The sequence below is a fragment of the Castanea sativa genome, chromosome 1, assembly GCF_040712315.1.
Source record: "Castanea sativa cultivar Marrone di Chiusa Pesio chromosome 1, ASM4071231v1".
NCBI classification, from domain to species: domain Eukaryota; kingdom Viridiplantae; phylum Streptophyta; class Magnoliopsida; order Fagales; family Fagaceae; genus Castanea; species Castanea sativa.
The window spans coordinates 39,839,438-39,860,534 of NC_134013.1; the positions used below are offsets into that span (position 1 = coordinate 39,839,438).

The following is a 21,097-nucleotide window of genomic DNA, read 5'->3' on the forward strand; positions in this document are numbered from 1 at the left end:
AAGAATATTGATATCTTTGCCTGGGATCCCTATTAGGCTCTAAGGGTTGACGCAAGCTTCATTTGCCATCATTTGAACGTCAACCCTACTGTTGATCCTAGAAGGCAACCACCTCAACGATCTTCGAGAAAGCATTCCGAGGCTGTCAAGGAAGAGGTGCACAAGCTCAAAAGGGCTGGGGTTATTAAAAAAGTTTTCTACCCAGAATGGTTAGCGCACACAGTTTTAGTGAAAAAGAGGAGCGGAAAGTGAAGAGTATGTATGGACTTTATGGACCTGAACAAAGCTTGCCCAAAAGACTCGTTCCCCATCCCTCGCATCGATCAGCTGGTGGGCGCTATGATTTGGCATCCTTAGATGAGTTTTTTAGATGCCTTCCAGGGTTATCACCAAATACCATTGGCGTTGGGTGATCAGGAGAAAACTGCCTTCATCACTCATACGGGGAATTATCACTACAAAGTAATGCCATTCGGTTTGAAAAATGCAGGGGCTATTTACCAAATGATGATGACCAGGATGTTCAAATTGCAACTTGGAAAGACCATTGAAATATATGTGGATGATATGGTAGTGAAGAGTAAGGCAATACCTATACATGTGAAAGATTTAGACGACACCTTTCAAACACTTAGGAAGTACAAGCTGCGCCTTAATGCATCAAAATGTTCTTTTGGGGTGGGCTCCAGAAAGTTCCTAGGCTACATGGTAACTCATAGAGGAACAGAAGTGAATCCAGCATAGGTTAGAGCCATTCAAGGCTTGTGACCACCTCGGAATCCAAAGAAAGTTCAAAAATTGACCGGGATGACTGCTGCTCTTAACAGATTTATCTCTTGGTCTGCTAATAGGTATAGACCTTTTTTTTCCAACTATTAAATAAATGGAAATGATTCCAATGGTCTGAGGAGTGCGCTTTAGCTTTTCAACAACTTAAGGAATATCTTTCCCAGCCACCTATCATGTCTCGGCCGAAGGCCGATGAAATCCTGTTTGCATACTTAGCTATAGTTATCCATGTCGTCAGTCTGGTTCTGATAAGGGACGACAGTGGGGTACAAAGACTAGTTTATTATGTCAGAAAATCTTTGAATGAAGCTGAGGTGCGTTATTTTCCTTTGGAGAAGGCAATTTTGGCTGTAGTCCATGCCACACGAAAGCTTCCTTACTATTTTCAGTCTCATACCATCATGGTTTTGACTCAACTGCCTTTCAAGTCAATATTACGAAGTGCTGACTACTCAGGACGGGTAGCCAAGTGGGGAGCTATCCTAAGAGCTTTTGATATCAAATATATGCCCCACACCTCAGTGAAAGGCCAGGTTCTCGCTCATTTAGAGGCAGAATTCACTGAACCATCGTTAGAAGAAAATGCTAAGGAATCGCACATGAATGAAAAATCAGTCGGTATGATCACGGGCAAAGGACCTTCGATTTGGAAAGTGTATGTTGATAGGGCAGCATGCTAGAGGGGGTCTGGCATTGGACTTGTTTTGGTAGCCCCTGAGGGAATTACCTTCGAGAAATCGTTGAGATTGGCGTTCTCGGCCACAAATAACGAGGCCTAGTACGAAGCTGTCTTGGTCGATATGAATATGGTACGGAGAATGGGAGGAAGGGCAGTTCATATGTCCTCGGATTCTCAATTAGTTGTGGGCCAAGTGGCGGGGACCATGGAGGCTAGGGATCCAAGAATGCAAGAGTACCTGACCTAGGTCAAATGTTTACAATCCGAGTTCGATTCTTTCGTCATTTTGCATGTTTCTAGAAGTGGAAACACGCATGTAGACTCGTTGGCCACTTTGGCGACGTCCTCGGCTCAGTGTTTGCCTAGGATTATCCTTGTCGAAGACTTGCTGAAACCAACTTTAACAGGGGCCGTCCATATCCACCTGATAAGGCTCGGACCTAGCTGGATTGACCCCGTGATTTATTTTATGAAAAGCGATGTTCTGCCCGAGGAGAAGTCTGAAGCAGATAGAATTCGTCGAAAAGCACCTCGGTTTTGGTTGTCCGAGGATTAGAAGTTGTATAAACGCTTATTTTCTAGACCATACCTACTGTGTGTACATCTTAAAGCGACGGAGGCACTTTTGGAAGAATTGCACGAGGGAATTTGTGGGAGCCATACTGGGGGGAGATCCTTAGCCCATAGGGCTCTAACTCAAGGATATTGGTGGCCCAATATGCAGAGGGAAGCCCAAGACTATGCAAGAAAGTGTGACCAATGCCAAATGTTTGCTTCCAATATTCATCAGCCTGGGGGAGTCCTTAATCCTTTGTCTAGTCCTTGGCCATTCGCTCAATGGGGACTGGATATAGGTGGGCCTTTTTCGAGGGCTGTGGAAAACAAAAGGTGGCTGCTCATGGGAACTGATTACTTTACCAAGTGGGTCGAAGCTGAGCCTTTATCAAATATTAGGGATGTCGACTCCAAGAAATTTATCTGGAAGAATATTATCACTAGATTTGGGGTACCTCACACACTTGTTTCAGATAATGGCGTACAATTTGATAGTAAAGCTTTCAGGAAATATTGTAATGACTTGGGCATCACAAATAGATACTCCACCCCAGCTTATCCTTAAGGAAATGGGCAGGCCGAAGCCGTTAACAAAGTTATAGTCAGTGGACTTAAGAAGAGGCTGGATGATGCGAAGGGTAGATGGGTAGAGGAGTTGCCACATGTTCTGTGGACATATCGGACTATGCTGCGAAGATCCATTGGAGAAACACCCTTCTCCATGACTTACGGGGCCGAGGCGGTGATACCTTTAGAATCTGGGTTTCCCACATTAAGGACGAGTTCCTTCAGCCCGGGGAATAATGTTGGCCTCCTCGGAAAAAGCCTAGATTTGGTCGAGGAACGACGAGAGGCCGCCATGGTCCAAATGGCTTATTATCAACAGAAGCTTAAACGAGGATATGATGCTCATGTGAAGCAGAGGCCACTAGCGCCTGGGGATTTGGTGTTGAGGAGAGTCGTGGGTATTGCCAAAAATCCAGCATGGGGAAAGCTAGCACCAAATTGGGAAGGACCATATCGGATCATCTCCGTAGCAGGCATAGGGTCATATCACTTAACTGATCAAGATGAAAAAATTGTACAACGCCCCTGGAATGTAAACAACCTACAAAGGTATTATTATTAATAAAAAGTATTTTTGTCGTTCGTTGTTCAAATTATCAGTATGCAGTTTGGTTTATCTATCGCTGCTCATAAGTATCAAACAAAAACTTGGACATGCATGGTCCTCGGACCACATGCCTCGTGGAAATTGATATCCTATTGTTTGTTAAACAGAACCTTAGTTATGTCGAGTCCTCAGACCTTCTACTTTGGGAAAATTAACATTTCAATTTACTACTTCTAAGTATCAAACAGAAACTTGGACATGTATGGTCCTCGGACCACATGCCTCGTGGAAATTGATATTCTATTATTTGTTAAACAAAACCTTAGTTATATCTAGTCCTCAGACCTTCTACTTTGGGGAAATTAACATTTTAATTTACTACTTCTAAGTATCAAACAGAAACTTGGACAGGCATGGTCCTCGGACCACATGCCTCGTGGAAATTGATATCCTATTGTTCATTAAACAGAACCTTAGTTATGTCGGGTCCTCAGACTTTCTACTTTGGGGAAATGAACATTTCAATTTACTACTTCTAAGTATCAAATAGAAACTTGGACATGCATGGTCCTCGGACCACATGCCTCGTGGAAATTGATATCCTATTGTTTGTTAAACGGAACCTTAGTTATGTCGGGTCCTTAGACCTTCTACTTTAGGGAAATTAATATTTCAATTTACTACTTCTAAGTATCAAACAGAAACTTGGACATGCATGGTCCTTGGACCACATGCCTCGTGGAAATTGATATCCTATTGTTTGTTAAACAGAACCTTAGTTATGTCGGGTCCTCAGACCTTCTACTTTGGGGAAATTAACATTTCAATTTACTACTTCTAAGTATCAAACGGAAACTTGGACATGCATGGTCCTCGGACCACATGCCTTGTGGAAATTGATATCCTATTGTTTGTTAAACAGAACCTTAGTTATGTCGGGTCCTCGGACCCTCTACTTTGGGAATATGACCAGAAACCATACCACATTAGTGTTGATTTGTTGATGAGCCACAGTAAGTTTGATGGATTGCTTTATGCCCCAAACTGAATCCTAAGTTAAATTTTTGATTGTGTATTGATGTGTTACATGTATTATGCTCTTGGGGCATGATTTACAAGTATACGCTAATTGTATGTACTTTTGTTTAAAGTTACGGCTAATTGAAATTTTGTAGGTGGAGTTAGTTGTTACATTCGTTCATTTTTTACGCTAAAAAGAGGCAGATGAGTATTTTTGTATTAAAGATTGGAAGTCAGATGAAGATCAAACCAAACAAAGTTTCTCATTAATTTCTTTTAAAATGTACATTCGAAGCAAAAGCCTTAATATAAAATTTGTTACATAAGAAAAGGGGAAGAAGTCCTAACTAGCCTAAGCCTTAAGCCTTGGAAGGGGGGTCCTTCTCGGAGGTGCTAGCATCTTCTGTTGGTTTGTGGACCGCCTTTGTTCGTTTTAACTTTGCTTCAAATGAGGTTTGGACTTGTTTCCCTTTATCTTTTGCCACCGGTGGAGGGACATTGGGCTCGGCATTTTGGCTCGTAGGCTTCTCGGCTCCATCGCCCTGTTCCTTCTCTTTGTTAGAACCCTCAGGTTCTTTAGGAGTTAGAATGTGCTCTGGAATCATGGATGGGAGCGTGGAAGACGCAATCTCGGGGGCAGGTGTGACAGGAGGAAGTTCTTTGAGCACTTGGATGTTTTGGGGGAGCCAAATGTTTTCAGGCTTCCTCAACTCGGAGGTTGTGGGAATTCTTGCCACATTTAAAGCTTCTGCCCACACTTGTTGACAATATTTTCAGCATAGCTTGGCGATCTCCTCAGTCAATTGGTTTTCTGTCGCCTCCACCCCTTCTTTGTAAAAGGTCTTCTTTATAACCTCCATAAAGTCCTTGAAGGTACGAGCTTCATCTTTCATCCTAGCAAGCTCCTTCTTCAGGTCGGAGTTTTCTTGCTGAGCTTTGGATAAGTCTTTGTCTTTCTAACGCAGAAACTTGCGTTGCCCCTCCACCTGGGTCCTCATTGTCTTTAGGCTGGCCTCGGTACCGTCCCTCTCCCTATTCTGCTCTGTCAGCTACGTGGTTAGGTTCTTATTCTGTGCAAAAGCTTGGCCTAGGGACTTCTCAGTCTCTTGCCTAACCTCCAGTTCGGCTGCAGCTTTCTTCCGAGAGTCTTCCACCCACTTCTTGGCAGCGAAGACTTCCTGAATGACCTGTGGTGAAATATTAAAATAGATGCATTATTATTAGAGAAAATTTAAAGTACATGAGAATGATTTTTTTGTTAAAATGTAATGACAGCAGTAAAGTGAGGATAAGATCGAGACACTCACCAAAGCCAAGTCCCTTTTTAGTGAGAGAAACAGATGTGGTTAGTTCATCTTGTCCAGGGCGTCCATGTCCTTGGGCAGAAGAAATGGACATTCCAAAGCCTTGACCAAGTGGTGAACGTGACCTTACTAGAGCGCCCTAATGCTGAATTGGCAAGAGATTGTTGCCCCGTCCAGTTTCAGCTTGGGAGATTAGTTGGCCAGTATACAGCGTACCTCGGCCAAGTCCCAGTTCTCCCCACTTTCCACTGAAGAGGCGCGTCCCTTGCCTTTGCCAGTTTTCTGTTGTTGTTGTTGCTGTTGTTTTAGCTTCTTCTACGTTTCCGCATCTGCCTCCTTGGCCTCATTCTTCCTCTTCTTCTTAGGCTCTGGAATGGGAAGCTTAGGATTGGAGGGAGGAGGGGGTGGTGGCAAGGATGGAGGGTCTTGGGACCCACCCGCTCCCTTGTTAGAGACTTTCGAGTCCCTCTTTGTCATCAGCTTCTGTAGAGTGGCCATGTCGTCCTGTTCGGAGCTAGAGTCAGGCTGTGCAATTATTAGACCTTGTATGCTTGAAGTTTCGGCGGGCGTGTGCTCTTCGTCCGAGAGGATGAAGAGTGGATCCTCTCGAGGCCTCTCATCTTCCTCGAGTTGAAACTGGTCGATCTCCACGTCCAACGATTGTCGCGAGGACGCTGGCTCTTCTCAAACGGCGGTTGTCTGGGAATATACCGAAAGAGGAATCGTTGCGATAGGGCGAGAGTATAGTATGGTGGAGGGGTTGTCTAGGAGTTCGTGGTCAGAAAGGAAGCCCGGTCGTGACATGTCTATCCTTTTAAGTCGTTTGTCTCTCACGGTGATCGCGTTGTTAATCTCTTGAAAATCCTCTGATAAAGGATCGTATCCTAGTATTAGGTGGGCTGCTCTCACTTGCAGGTTTTCGCTGACAAAGATTTCGGAGTGAAGGACGCAGTTCAAGTCTGTGACGTTGCAGAGGCTTAGACGCGGACGTATTTGTTGTTTATCTATGAAAAGAAACATCCGAGGAGACGAGCATGGTTAGATTAGCGATAAATATCAAGGGAAAAAGCAATAATGTGCAATAAAATTAAAAACGGTAAAGGTAATGGGATTGAGTCATGGGTTAGGAAATCTAACTCCTATGGAGTCACACCTAGCTCTCTTCATTCGATTAGGCAGTGGGGACCGTCAAACCAGTTTCCTAAGGCAATAAGATATTCGTCTTTCATGCATTTGTTAGACTTGGGAAGACAGGATATCAGTCTAACGATGCTAGACCTGGATTTAAGGTAGTATCCTACACTTTTAAGTTTATGGCACTCGTACATATAGACAACGTCGTGCCATGTGAGGTTCAAACCCATTTACTCGTTTAAAGCATCGACACAACCTAAGACCCTAAATACGTTTGGTATGCACTGATCTGGGCATAACCTATGGTTACGTAGGTATTCGCTGGTTACATTTTTCATGGGAAGGGTCATCCCACCTTCTAGGAAGGCGATGATGGGAATGATAACTTCTCCCTCTTTCCTAGCGTCACCTATGGCTTCTACTGGGCAGTATTTCAAGCCTACGTCGTGAGGAATCTGATATTTGGCCTTAAAATCCTCCATACCGGCGTCGGTATCTACTAAACACTTAAATCTACCCATTTGGTGGTAATGAAAACGAAAGTTTAAAGAGGGAAAGGGATCTAGATGGTGGCCAAGGATAGAAGCCGAGAAGGAATGAGAAGAGAAAATTGAGAACTTACGGGAATTGATTAGGCGATTTTCATGAGCTTCTTGAGAGGAAAAATAATGATTAGCACTTAGATGTGATTGATTTCTGAAAGAATGGATGGAGATATGGATTCCCAAGCGTTTTGACGTGTGGGAGGTGGCCTCGAATCAAAATTATCCTGCCCAATTTTGTAGAGCAAACCTGGGCTGTTGGATGCATATCTCACCATTGAACGTGGGAGACAAGATGTAACTTGCAGTCATAAATGCGAGTGTTCCGGGTTTTGAAGCGTTAGAGACGGTTTAAGAGAGCGAAAGAACCCTTACACGTGTGGCGGTTTGCAAAGTGTGTGGAGGGTGCGCTGTTTGGTTCAAAACTCTATTTCTTTCCTCAGATGGGAGGGAAAAATAAAGTTTTGAGGGGCTATTGTGGGGGGTAAAAGTGCTTGAATATATGTTTGGGCTTTGGGCCTGATTAGTTGGTACAAATCTGTTCAATCAGGGTCTCTAGGCCTACAGGTCAATCCGCACTACAGTGGTCCGAGGAGTTGTTCGAGGAGGAGTATCTTCTTGGATAGGCCCAGCAAAGGCTCTAAGACTTGCCAAAGGGTTTAGAGGTCAAATTCTGGAAGATCTGTTGGGTAAAAGTGTGATCCAAACACCCTTTAGAAGCAAGAACATGTGAGAAATATCTGAGGAAACAACTGCTACCACCGCATTAAAGGTCCTGTGTCTATCTCTCTGATCGCATTAATGAAGAAATGACCTCTGAACTGTAAAATTCAGCCTTCTAGCTATTATTTGAAGACTTTAAGAAGGTGGTGGATGGGACAAGTATCTGGGAGGAAGACTTGTGTTATACGTGGATGAAACAAGGAAGAAGAAGAAGGATATAAGAAGACGAGAGAGGAAAGAAGGGGGGGGGGAGCTTTTTTTTTTTAAACTAAAAATTGTATTCTTTTGCTTAGAGAAAGAAAGACTATACAAATTGTCCTCGGCTCACGTTCGAGGAGGGTTTTCCTGTCACATTCATCTATCACTTGCATAGACTGTGGCATTCTAGCCTGTTGATCAATTTCCAACATCCCAAACCTAGGTTTCAAACCCATACTCTACAAATTTCATTGTATAAGGCTCGTTGGGCCTGAGCCCATCACTTGTTTTTGGGTCTGGGTACAAATTGTGCACTTACAATTCCTTCTTCTCTTTTCGTTGTTTATAGTTTAAGCCCATTAAAACGTATTGTTTTATGGGTTCATGTATTTTTTTTTCCTTTTTTTTTTTATATATCTCTTTTGAGTAGTCATATATATATTTGAATTGTTTCAATAACTTATAGCCTATGAATTTTCTTGAATTGTTTCAATAACTTATATGCTATGAATCTTCTGCTACTTTAACTTCTTTTTTTTTGGACATTTTAAAAGTTTTAACATCTGAATTTTTGCATTTGCTTTTGCAATATCTCCAATGCCTATATAATAAATTATTCTTTGGAGGTAACATACTTTTTTAAGGGTTTTTTTTTTTTCATTTGTAATTTATAAAATATGTATTTTTGGAAACTATCTTACAGATTTTAACATTTATGGTCATGGATTATTCTTTTGAAAGTAACCCGTCCTTTTTTTATATTTAATTATATATATATATATATATATATATATAGTTTTGTTTCAATAATTTCTAGTTAATAAATCTCTTCTATTTCTATAATCTTTTTTTGGACTTTTAGAAACTTTAATATCTAAAATTTTGAGTTTTTTCTTTTCTTTTTTGCAATATTTGAAACTGTCTATAATTTTTTTTTGGTAAGCCATTGAATTTTCAAACAATGGCTTCTTTAATAAATTGTAACACAAATTGAAGTCAGACACGAGCAACTCATAGAATAGTATAGTTTCATAATTAATATAAGATTTTATAAATTTATTTTAGTCTACCACATAAACAAGTAGGTTTCCATGCATAGTATGAGTTTGCAACTAGTAATACCGTGATTCCCTAAATGATTGTTTTTGAATACTAAGTTATTCACATAAATCAATCCAATAAGCTTAAGGGAAATACTAACGGATGCCCTTAGGGCAATGATTAATAATCCATTTAAAGAAAGTTTTATGGGAAAAGAAAAAAAAGTAATTAATGTTTTGACAGCTTTTTTCATTTCCTATAAAAGTGGTGTCAAAACTTTCTTAAAATAGATTGTTAACCATTACCTTAAGGGCACCCGTTAGCATGACCCTAAGCTTAAATTCTCCAAAAATTTTAACATCATCTTCTTTTATCATTGAGTTGTGGTTGGCTCAAATGAAGAGGATGAAGTGAGCGGTTATTAAATGCGAGAGCATGTGTGAAATTTTTTGTGAATTTTTTAGTGTCTCTAGTAGAATTAAAATCAATTACTTGACTCAGACAACAAAATTTTTGACTCCAAAAGTTAAAATCTTGCAAAATGTAAGGAGGTTATAATAAATTTGGAAACAAAAATATATTATTCTCATGTGTTTCTTATAACCCACTTGTGGCGAGCAAAAAGTAAGTAAGTAAAGATGTTGCCAGATATTACTTCACTACTTTTACTCATACAATTAATTTTTCAAGAGGTGGGATGCTCAATTAACCTTAAATACCTTATGAATGGAAGAAATATTTAAAGGGCGTGTTAGAATTGATTTCAAATATGGACAAAAGATCTTAGATAAGAAACAGTTTTGAAGTGTTTATATTAGGGTCGTTAGGTTTAGTCCGAGGTAGAAGTGTTTGTTTGTCGGTTTGTAGAAGGTACAAAAATGGGTCTCCTACGAATATCCACAGGCCAAGACCCACCGGTTATTGATGATGGAACCTAATTAAGGGCAAGGGTGAGCCTTGACCTTGAGAGAATAAGTGCGATTCATTTATGTCCTGCGTCTCTTATGTACCAAGTCTCCAACAATATTGTACTTACTCTATGTTATATAGTTCATATAGTCGATAGACTACCCACATTCCCTCTTCCTTGTGTGTGTGTTTGTTTCTTAAAAAAAATAGACTACCCACATCCACATCCACATCAACAACTATTTCTTTTTCTATTTCTATTTGGGCCTACGAGTACTAGCATTTGGGATGCAGAAAAAGTTTTATTTTACACCATCAAAACTTATTTTATCTATTTTACCACATCATTTTACAACTCACCCAACATCTCAGTTTTTATTATTATATACAACTCATTAAAATAATATAAAATACACCATCAAATACTATAAAAAAAGGACAAATTAGAATTACCCACCTATGGTTTGGCCGAAATTTAAGTTACATACCTATGGTTTGAAATTTGATACTTTACTCACATGAGGTTAGCTCAGTTAGAGTTTAGTAACATATTTTTGTTAAAAACATGGCTAAATATGTAATTTCGCTCCACTTTTATGTTTCTCTCCTCCAAAAACACAAAAAACATAAAAATACAAGATCAAATAAGATAAAAAAGGATCTAGTGGAACACTTTTATCATGAAATTTCAAACCACAGGTAAACAATTTAAATTTTGGTCAAACCTCAGGTGGATAAAGAGTCAAATTTCAATCCATAAGTAGGCAACTTAAATTTCGGCCAAACTACAGGTGGGTAAGTTGTAATTTGCCTTATAAAAAATTATGTTTCTCTCTCTTCTCTTTTCTTCCTAAACTCGGCCACCACTAACTACCACCAAAATTCAGCCACAAACCCCAATTTGTCACCACCAAAATTAGCCAAAAAATTGCCACCACCAACCAACACCACTGAAAATCCAAACCACAACCATTAAAACTCATCCCCCACCACCACCACCACTACAACTCACCTCCACAAATAAGGACTCACCATCACCATCCATCACAAACATCAATAACCACCAAAACCCACATTTTGCCTAACCCACACTAAAACCTACCCCACCACCGTGGGGTTTGTGGAAGATCAAGACTGTGAACAAAACCCACCACTAAAAAAAAAAAAGACCCACGGCGAGCAAACACCAAACCCATGGTGAGCAAAACCTAGACACACGGCAAGTAGACCCACGACGACAAACCTAGAAACTATTTGGCCAAACTCCAGCCACCACAGAACCACCCATCCACCTCAGAAACACCAATCCATCCACCTCATCGATCCACTTCCAAACCCACGCCTACCACCATTACCCATGATCCACTAGCAACCCATAAACCTGAAACCGAAACCCATATAAAACACAAAATCTACAACCCATTAGTCAAACCACACTGCACTAGATGAGATAGAGAGAAAAGTGAGAGGGAAGACCGGAAGAAATAGAAGGAGAGTGATGAGAGAGAAAAGAGTGATGAGAGAAAGAGAAAATATACTGAACAATTGAAAAAGTAAGGGCTTGTTTGGATGCTTTTTTTTCACCACTCAATTTTCGTCACTCATCACTCATCACTTTAAAATACACTACCCGTTTGGCACCATCACTCACTTGCCATCACTCAATATTTTTCACACTGTTTGTGGGCCCCAGACTTGTCACTCGGTGCAGTTTTTTTTTCCCAGTACCTAAACTCACCGAACCTAGTAAAAAAAAAAAAAGAGAACCCCAGAAACCTGAACCCAGTGAAAGAAGAAGAAAAAAAAAGAAGAAAGAAAGAACTGAAGACCGAAAATTAGAGGTGATGAAGAACCAAAAAAAAAAGAAAAGAAAGAAACCTAGAAACCCGAACCCAGTGAAAGAAGAAGGAAAAAAAAACCAAGAAAATCGAACCCAGTGAAAGAAGAAGAAAAAAAAAAGAAGAAAGAAAGAATTGAAGACCGAAAATTAGAGGTGATGAAGAACCAAAAAAAAACCCAGAAACTTGAACTCAGTGAAAGAAGAAGGAAAAAAAAACCAAGAAAACCGAACCCAGTGAAAGAAGAAGAAAAAAAAAAGAAGAAAGAAAGAACTGAAGACCGAAAATTAGAGGTGATGAAGAACCAAAAAAAAAAAAAGGAAGAACGAACTGATCGAACCCATAAGAAGAAAGAAAAGTGGAGAAGAAAGGAAAAAAAAAGGTCAAAAGGTGCGGTTGACCTGACTAGTGGGTCCCTTCATGTGTGTTTAATTACAAAAATGCTATTGAAAACAGAGTTATGGAAATTGAAAACAGCTAAAATGTGTTTTCAGTTTCCATAACTCATAACTCAAAAATCAGAGAATTGAGTGATGGAAACAAAAAACTGGAAACAGAGTTATGTGGTGCCAAACAGACTTCTCAGCTATTGGTCCCATTATTTTTAAGTTATGAGTTATGGAAATAGAGTTATGGGTTATGGAAATTACTCATCCAAACAGCCTCTACGTTCCTATCTTGCTACAGTAAGTTCTATAAATCCAAACTTACTGTAGCAGGTTGCAAAAAATATTTAGGTTCCCATACCCGATTGGAGCTTCTTTTTATAGGTTTGGTGGGTAAAATAGCAATTTGGGGGGCTTTACACCCCCTAATGCTAGTGCTCTACCTATGATATGAACCCAAATGCCAAAAAAAAAAAGAACAATAAAGTAAGTAACCCTATTTTGAATTACTATGGGAATGAATAAAAATAAAAATTGTATTATTATATTATAAAATGTGAGTATTTTTTTAGGTAGAATAAAATGTGAGTACTTGAAAAAATAATACTCCCTCTGTCCAAATTGTTTGGCCTGTATTCTATTTTGGGATGTCCCAAAATTATGTCTCATGTTTCAAAAATCAAACACCGTTAATTTATTAACGTTTCTTTTATGCCCTTAATTGATTTGTGGGAGCATTTTTTTAATTAAAAAATTAATAACCTAAATTTTGAAATCCGCTACACACGCCATATTTATTCAAATTAAAAATAAATAAAAAAACTTCAGAGATAAGGCAGTTAATGATAAATTTCTTTAAGGTCAATTTAGGAAATTTCTAACTTTTTTTTAAAAGAGATAAGGCAGTTAATAATGTTTCCTTAAATATTTGGGTTTTTCTACTTAGGCAAAACAATTTGGGACGGAGAGAGTAATAATAATAATTAGATAGACTCACTTAAATATAAGAAAAAATGTGTAAATTGAGACGGTTGATTATAATAATTTTTATCATATAATTATAAATGTATATTTTAGAGATTTGATCAAAATTTTATTAAAATTTATTTCATTTTCTTTTAATTTCTCTTGAAGCAAAAAAGAGAGGTGCTACGTTTACAACATTTTTACAACAAATTATAGGTGGTTAGTTATTATTGGTTCAAATTTGAACCTAACACTAAGTGTGTGTTTGGATACCGCTTAGTTTGCTGAAAACTGAAAATAATAAAAAAAATCATTTTTTGGTTACTATTTACTTTTAAAATTACTGTTCACATGACTATTTGCACTGTTCATGTCCCATGAACAGTGCAATAGGCGTTGAGTTGAAAAAAAAAAACTTAAATGCAGGAGAAAAAACGCAAACGCTGGAGAATCCAAACGGAGCTCTGTTTGTTTCAGCATTAATGTTTTCTAGAAAACTGGTCATTTTCTATACAATATTTTTTGGAAAACTATCTCATTTTCCAGTGTTTGGTAACGACTTTGAAAATGAGTTTGAGAATGTTTTCTAGTGTTTGGTATGCACAAATATTTTTTGGAAAACTATCTCATTTTTTTATAAAACTATCTCATTGTAACTATACCACTGCAATTTTTGTGGCTCTGGAACTCTAAGCATCAATACCAAGTGAATAGAAATACACATATTGCCAAGAGTGTTTAAGTTTTACCATCCTACACTTTTGTAGCAGATAACTTTCTCAGCTTTATGCCATGATTGAGCATGGCACTTACACTCTTAACCACCAAAATTATGCAATCAATATCCACTAGTAACAATGGCAAACCAATCATTCCATATTAAAATAATTTTTAGCCAACAAAAGGACTAAAAGTTGCTTCCAGATCCACATACCCATGAAACAAAAGAACTAAAAGTTGAAAACCAATGCCCATTAAAATGATCTTGAAACCTACAAACTAGACGCCAAATAGTTTGATAAATACCAAAATGTCAAATTGTCCAAATAGAAAAGCATAAATTCTAACAAAAATGCACCTACATAATCAAAATTGGTTTAAATAGTTGTCAAAGAATTTCTGCAGCCATTGTCTACGGAGCTTGTCATTTTTCAACATAAATGACCTTGCTTGTTTTTCATCCCCATTCAAATGGTCAAATGCAGCCGCAAGCATATTTTCTTCAAATCCATCCATCTTCATAACTTCTTCATAAAGACTACCAACATTTAGCTGATTTTCAGAAATCTTTTCTATTGCAGAGGCAACCTTACCAAGTTGTATAGACAAATCTTGGTAAACAGCATCTTCAATTATAGTAGCATGACTTCGTTTCTTGTGAGACCTTGTTTCATTTGAAGCCACATGTGAGGGATCAACTTGCTTCTTTTTGGATATGTCATCAACATCAGCATCAACAAGCGGAGGTGAGTCATCCAATTCTTCTACACCTATATCACCAACTCCCTTGGAAAAACCTCCTGTAGCCATATCCTTACCCACAACCAAAGACATCTCATCAAACATCTCAATTTTCTTGTTTAGAAATTGTGCATGATTTGAATGTGCCTGTGTAAAGAAAGGGAAAGAAACAATGAAAAAGAAAAAGAAAGGAAAAGAGTCAAAAACTAATATGAGAGCAATAAGAATAATGAAAAAAATTTAAACTTTACAATGATACAAACTAAAAAGTTTCTACCTATAAAATAAAAATAATAAAAGTTTCTTACTGTGACTTCTTCATCATACACTGTCCTATCACAGGTGATCATTTTCAAATCATCATTCCATCCAAACCCGCTTTTCTTATTACGAAGTAATGCAATTGTATTCCAATTGGTTTTGAGTGTTTTAAAGCGATGTTCTACATGCTTTGGAGTACATTCAGTCATAAATTTCTCAGTAATTACTTCAGCTACTTTAGCATATGATGCATGTTTAAATGTGTTGGATTGCTTATTGCCATGACGAGCCTCATCTGCAAGTATCTCAAGTAATAAATTCTGCATTGGTTGTGACCGCCTGAAGTTGGTCTTGGTGTCCTTGACCTTTTGAGTATCCTTTGTATTTCCCATTGCAATTCTATTACAATGATATTTGTAAATTGTGCCTGGACCCAAAAACACACGTGGGCTCAGGCCTAATGAGCCTTAAACAATGAAATTTGTAGAGTGTGGGCTCGCAATCTAGTTTAATGATATTCGAAACTTGATGAACGGGCTAAAGTATTACAGTGCTTGCAAATAAAAGACAAACTGGGCAAAATAAACCTCCTCGGACGTAAGCCGATGACAAATTATATATTATTTGTCCTTTTCTTTCTCAAAGGGCACAATTCTTAATATTCATCTCCCTTCTTCTTTGCCCTCTTTCCTCCTTAAATACTTCTTCTTCTTCCTTCTTTATCCACGTGTCACACAAATCACCCTATTAGCCATTTGTCCCATCCACCACCCTCTGGGCGTCTTTAAATAACAGCAAGAAGGCTGACTTCTACTATTCAGGGGTCACTCCCCCATTAATGCGGCCAGGGAGGTAGGTGTAGGGTCTTTAATGTGGAGGTAGCAGCCTTTTCATAAGATATTTCCCTTACACCGTTGTGTCTGGAGGGCGCTTAAGTCCCCCTTTTAACCAACGGTTTTTACGTAACCCTGCCTTGATCTTTTTGGCGAATCCCAGGGTCATCGTGGGTCTATCCGAGGAGATATTCGTACTCGGACGAATCCTCGGACTGCTTGACTCATGGGCGGAGTTACGATTCTAAGAGGCTTTTAGTCTAAAACAAACTAGCGCCCATCAACAAAGCCCAATGCCCAAATACTTACTTAGGTCCTTTTAGTCCCCACAATATTCACAAGAAAAATGAGACAAAAAGGAAAGAAGAATATAAACAATATTTAATACAAAATATGACTTGGGGGTGTCCTGAGAAACAAAAATAATTGTAACATAAAAGTCTTGATAATATGAAACCAAAAAAATCCATTACACAACCAACTAATATAAAGAGTGTGAAATCACTCCATAGCATTATAATCCTCGTACATTTTACGACAAATATCATCCCGTTTTTGAACCCATTCTCTATTTTCTTCTTGGACTTCCCTTTGTGATTGTTGGACTCTTCTACTTGTACTGTCATTTGCAAGTGGACTACCACGAAGCCTGTTGCTCATAATTGAGTCTAAAGGGTCAACTCCTATTATATGATTGTGAATTATGCAACAAGCTGAAAAATTTATTAATAACAACCCGTAATAATTTGTTACTTAAAATTTATTGGGAAAATATTAAAAATATAGCATTTTTTGCAAAAAAAAAAAAAAAAAAAAAAAAAGAAGATATTTGAAACGTTAAAAAAAGGAATATTGTTTTCATCTCATTTAATATTTCCGAAGTGTGTTAAGAGTTGAGAGAGAGAGAGAGGAGTAGCTGGCTATTGCGGTGCGCCCCGAACCAGAAGAAATACAATTACAATCGAATTAGTCTGAGATGGAGGCAACACGAACACCAGCGGGTTCGGATCCTGTGGCGGAGGAGGAGGAGGAGGATGATTCATCCTCCACAGTCCTCGACCTCACCAGCTTCCAGCTCCACGATCTCGAGTCAGTCGAGTTGCCCCTGAGTCTCACTGAGTTGGACCTCACTGCGAATCGTTTGTCCAGCTTGGACTCTCGGATTGGGACCCTCTCCAACCTCAAAAAGCTCTCTTTCCGCCAAAACCTAATCCACGATGACGCCCTCGAACCCATCTCTAGTTGGGACGCCTTGTCAGCTCTCGAGGTTTTCTATTTTTCTATTTCCTTGTCTTCAACTTTGGTTGGATATAATTATTTACTTTTCTTCTTAATGCATGTGCCTGCTTTTCCTGCTGCTCTGTTTCAAATTAGCTGAAATTTGTTAATTTGGACTTATCAAATAAATAAATGTCTGCTTTTCTTGGGTCTATTATGCTTGGATTCTCAGAAAAATGTTTGAAAAGAGAAGTATAAGTTGAAAACCTTTAAGATATTAGGGTTTCTCATTTTGTGAGAAAATTGAAAGGGGTACGTGTGTGTGTGTGTGTGTGTGTGTGTGTGGGAGTTTGGGCTGTGCTTGAAAATGCTCAGAAAATGTTTGAAAGAAAAATAAGCCGAAAGCTTTGATGCTTGGATATTTCTGAATTTGGACCTGAGAAAAGGGGGTATGTTTGTGGTTTCTCCTCCTCCATCTTTATTTGGAAGACTCTCTCAGCTCCGGTGATTCGTTTTTGTACCAGGCTAGTGGAAATGATGATTCTTCTACATCCATTATTTTACTACTCTACTGTGTAACTACTTGCTTGATTGACACCGAAGCTGTTATTTTGCAGGAACTGGTGCTTAGGGATAATAAGCTGATGAAAATTCCTGATGTCGGTATATTTAAGAAGCTTCTGGTTTTCGATGTTTCTTTCAATGAAATTACTTCCTTACATGGGCTGTGCAAGGTCTCCAACACACTCAAGGAACTCTATGTATCCAAAAATCAAGTTAGCAAAATTGAGGAGATTGACCACTTCTATGGTCTGCTCATTCTTGAACTTGGCTGCAACAGATTACGGGTTAGCTCTCTTCATTCTTAAAGAGTCTTTTTTATGCTAAACTAACAAGGCTTTATTGTGTACATAATTGGTGGATGCAATCCTTTGTATGATTTTTTAATTGTGCACCATTTGCTGAAAGGGTGAGGTATTGACTAGGATGGAACAACAATTTGTTGTATAGGTCTGTCTTTATTGGAGTATAGGCTCAATCCTTAATTAGTGTTTTGCTACTTCAGGTAATGGAGAACTTTCAGAACTTAACAAATTTACAGGAGTTATGGCTGGGACGAAATCGCATCAAAGTAGTAAACCTATGTGGTTTAAAATGCATCAAGAAGATTAGCTTGCAAAGCAATCGTTTAACTTCTACGAGAGGATTTGAGGTATGCCATCCAGCAATTGTGAGACAGTATTTCTTTTTTCTTTTGACTCTCAAGGCATTATATTACATAAAAGAATGCACTGAACATTTTGTTTCGTTGATTGTTTCTATAAGGATTGTGTTGCCCTTGAAGAACTATACTTGAGCCATAATGGTATTGCTAAGATGGAAGGCCTATCATCTTTAGTCAACCTCCGGGTTTTGGATGTATCATCAAATAAGATAACACAAGTGAATGACATTCAAAACCTGACACAGTATGTTTAATATTTCCTTATCCTATGCTGTGGGTGGTATTCTCTTGTCTTCCATTGGTGATTTTACCACCTGAATGAATATCTGTTTACAGGTTAGAAGATCTATGGCTTAATGACAATCAAATAGAATCATTTGAAGACCTTGCTGAGGCTGTTGCTGGTTCGAAAGAGAAGCTAACCACTATCTACTTAGAGAACAATCCATGTGTATGTACATTCACATCTTGGAGAACTTAAATTTTTAAACTTAACTATTGCATTTGCCAGTACGCTTGGCTGTCTTTCTTGACTGTTCATGTATGTTGATTCTCATGTTTCCTTCCCTCTGGTTCTGCTTCCTGTTCTAGCTGTTCATTTGTAAATCAGAAAACGTCCTTGTCCTAAATGTTTTTACCTTTAAGCTCTTGTTGGGGGCACAAATTGTGTCACTTGTAGGCCATTGCAACTTGATCCATGATCTCTCAACTGTCCTCTTGTCCTAGAATGGCTTTAAATCAAGACACTCTCAATTGGTGTACTAGTTTTTTTTTTTTTTTTTTTGTATGCCTTCTTACCCCTTTTTCTATAAACTTCATGTTTCATGATTGCTCCTTGCTAAAACAGTGAGATGAAGCAACCTTCTTTGATGCCATCCTATACTTAGAAACTTGTTATGGTTTCCTTTTTTTGAATGCCATCATATGCCTCATGCTTGAAATTCATTTATCTAATAGATATCCTTAAGTTTCCTAAGAGGAGTCAGTGAAAACAGAGGAAGTGACAAATCAGTTTCTTCACTAGTGTTAACGTTAACGTTATAGATGGTAAATGGGCATTTAGAAAGTCTCATGTGCACCTATTTGGGGTATCATAGATTAGCTGATGATTATGTATCTCCAAAAGATGGTAGTGCTTATGTTATGGGTCTTATTATATCAGAATGTTTGAGAGCTACCTTCTTTCTCTTCTTGCTTCTGTTGGGATTTCATTTAGGAGGTTACATCAATGACAGGTCCTATTTGTTAGCATTAGGCAAGTTTTCAACATAATTCTGAATGATTCATTCACTTTTTGTTGAAAAATGTATTTACTGTCCTCACCAACCATTCCTCCTCAAGGGAGAACTAACTTCTCAATAAAAATCACATGTTTGAACTTTTTATAGAATTCCTGTAAGGAATGCAAATGTTAGCAAGTTACACACGCACCTGATGGGTAATTAACTTTTGACCTCATTTTCCACTTACAAGGGAAGGAATTGCCACTTGAGCTAGAGCACATTGACCATTGCCAAAGTTTATATTAATGGGGAAGAATATAACTACACAAATCAAATTAGTTACCTCTCATCTGCAATCATAGGCACTAATTTAAATACAGTACTATACAAGCATGCGCATAAGGTTATCATATTTTCTCTTGTTTGTTTCTGATTAACTGAGTCTGTAACGATCCTCATTTGAAGATTGAAAAAACAGCTTCTTTTATTATATTATAGAGCATACTTTTGATTCTGCTTTTTTGCCTTTTATATGTGATTGATGGGGAGTACTTCTCTCTGTATGACTATGATAATTAAGTTATATTGTCCTTTCAACTTCATCAAATGTATTTCTTTCAGATCCTATATCTGATCCTGCTTTTTTATTGCAGGGCAAGACTCAAAACTATTCTGCTACACTGAGACGAATCTTCCCAAACATCCAACAAATTGATTCTGATGTATTTGCTTAAAAGTTTTTTGTGGCTATAACTTTTCTCAGGACCTTTGTAGTTGAAAGCCCCAGCCAGAAGTAATAATCCTACATTAGTTAGTTCTTCTGCATGCTTTTTCCAGGGTTTTAATGGAATGTTGCCGCCTTCAGCTAATAATAGGCCGAGTGTTCACCAATCAGGCTTGCAGGCAAAGTGTGGTTTCAGAGGTTTCTTAAAAGTAGTGGTTTGATAGGAACACCCTTGATACAGGGAATTGTATACTGATCAAGCATGGGATATTCTAGACTCATATGCTTGCTCATTGGTTATGAGGCATTTAAGATGCTTTTAACTAATGTTTCCTGAGACCACCTTCTTCTTCCTCATTTCCTACTGGCCAACTTTTGAGTTTAAAGTAAATTTGTTTCTTTGTTATGGTTGTTTTTAGCAACTTTTGTTAGTTATTCTGTTATGGACGAGGATGTATGATGAAACGCTGTGACCGCATAAAGATGTAATTAGTATTAGAAACTTCATTTGGAGGATCTATAAAGATTTATTTAACATCGGTTCCAGAATGATCAAGTAAAATGGCATTTCTTTTTTATACTGTTGGCTTGAGAGTTATTGCATGATTTGAAAAGCTTAATTCAACTCAATCTTTAGCATGAGTAGATTGAATTTTTTGTCATATCATTCATTATTAATAGTTTAAATAGATATTAAAATTGTGATACTTACAGTTTGTTTAAATAATGATAGTTTGGTAAAATTTAATTCGGTTATTTTAAAATAGATTGATAGGAATAGAAATTTTTACTGTTGGGACATGCTTGGTTATTCATAATTGAGGCCTATCTTCAAACTTTGATCAGAGCTAATTAAGATTCAACCTTTTACCCATATTACCTGGGGACAGGTTGACAATATCTTCGATGTATGTGTGTATTTGAATTCTGGATGTCATGGATACACCACACCAG

The 21,097-nt window shown here is 38.1% G+C and overlaps 2 protein-coding genes across 2 annotated transcripts; one reads left to right on the plus strand and one right to left on the minus strand.

Moving 5' to 3' along the window:
• Positions 1–14,284: 14,284 nt before the first annotated feature.
• LOC142626880 (uncharacterized) lies at positions 14,285–15,312 on the minus strand. The gene is made up of 2 exons (XM_075800589.1): positions 14,968–15,312; positions 14,285–14,806 (listed from the first exon to the last, which is right to left on the minus strand). The coding sequence occupies exons 1-2, from the start codon at positions 15,310–15,312 to the stop codon at positions 14,285–14,287; spliced, it is 867 nt and encodes a 288-aa protein (XP_075656704.1).
• A 1,301-nt stretch (positions 15,313–16,613) lies between these two features.
• On the plus strand, positions 16,614–20,705 carry LOC142622315 (protein phosphatase 1 regulatory inhibitor subunit PPP1R7 homolog). The gene is made up of 6 exons (XM_075795767.1): positions 16,614–17,020; positions 17,589–17,819; positions 18,038–18,184; positions 18,298–18,440; positions 18,533–18,647; positions 20,073–20,705. The coding sequence occupies exons 1-6, from the start codon at positions 16,730–16,732 to the stop codon at positions 20,151–20,153; spliced, it is 1,008 nt and encodes a 335-aa protein (XP_075651882.1). The 5' UTR covers positions 16,614–16,729; the 3' UTR covers positions 20,154–20,705.
• Positions 20,706–21,097: the final 392 nt, after the last annotated feature.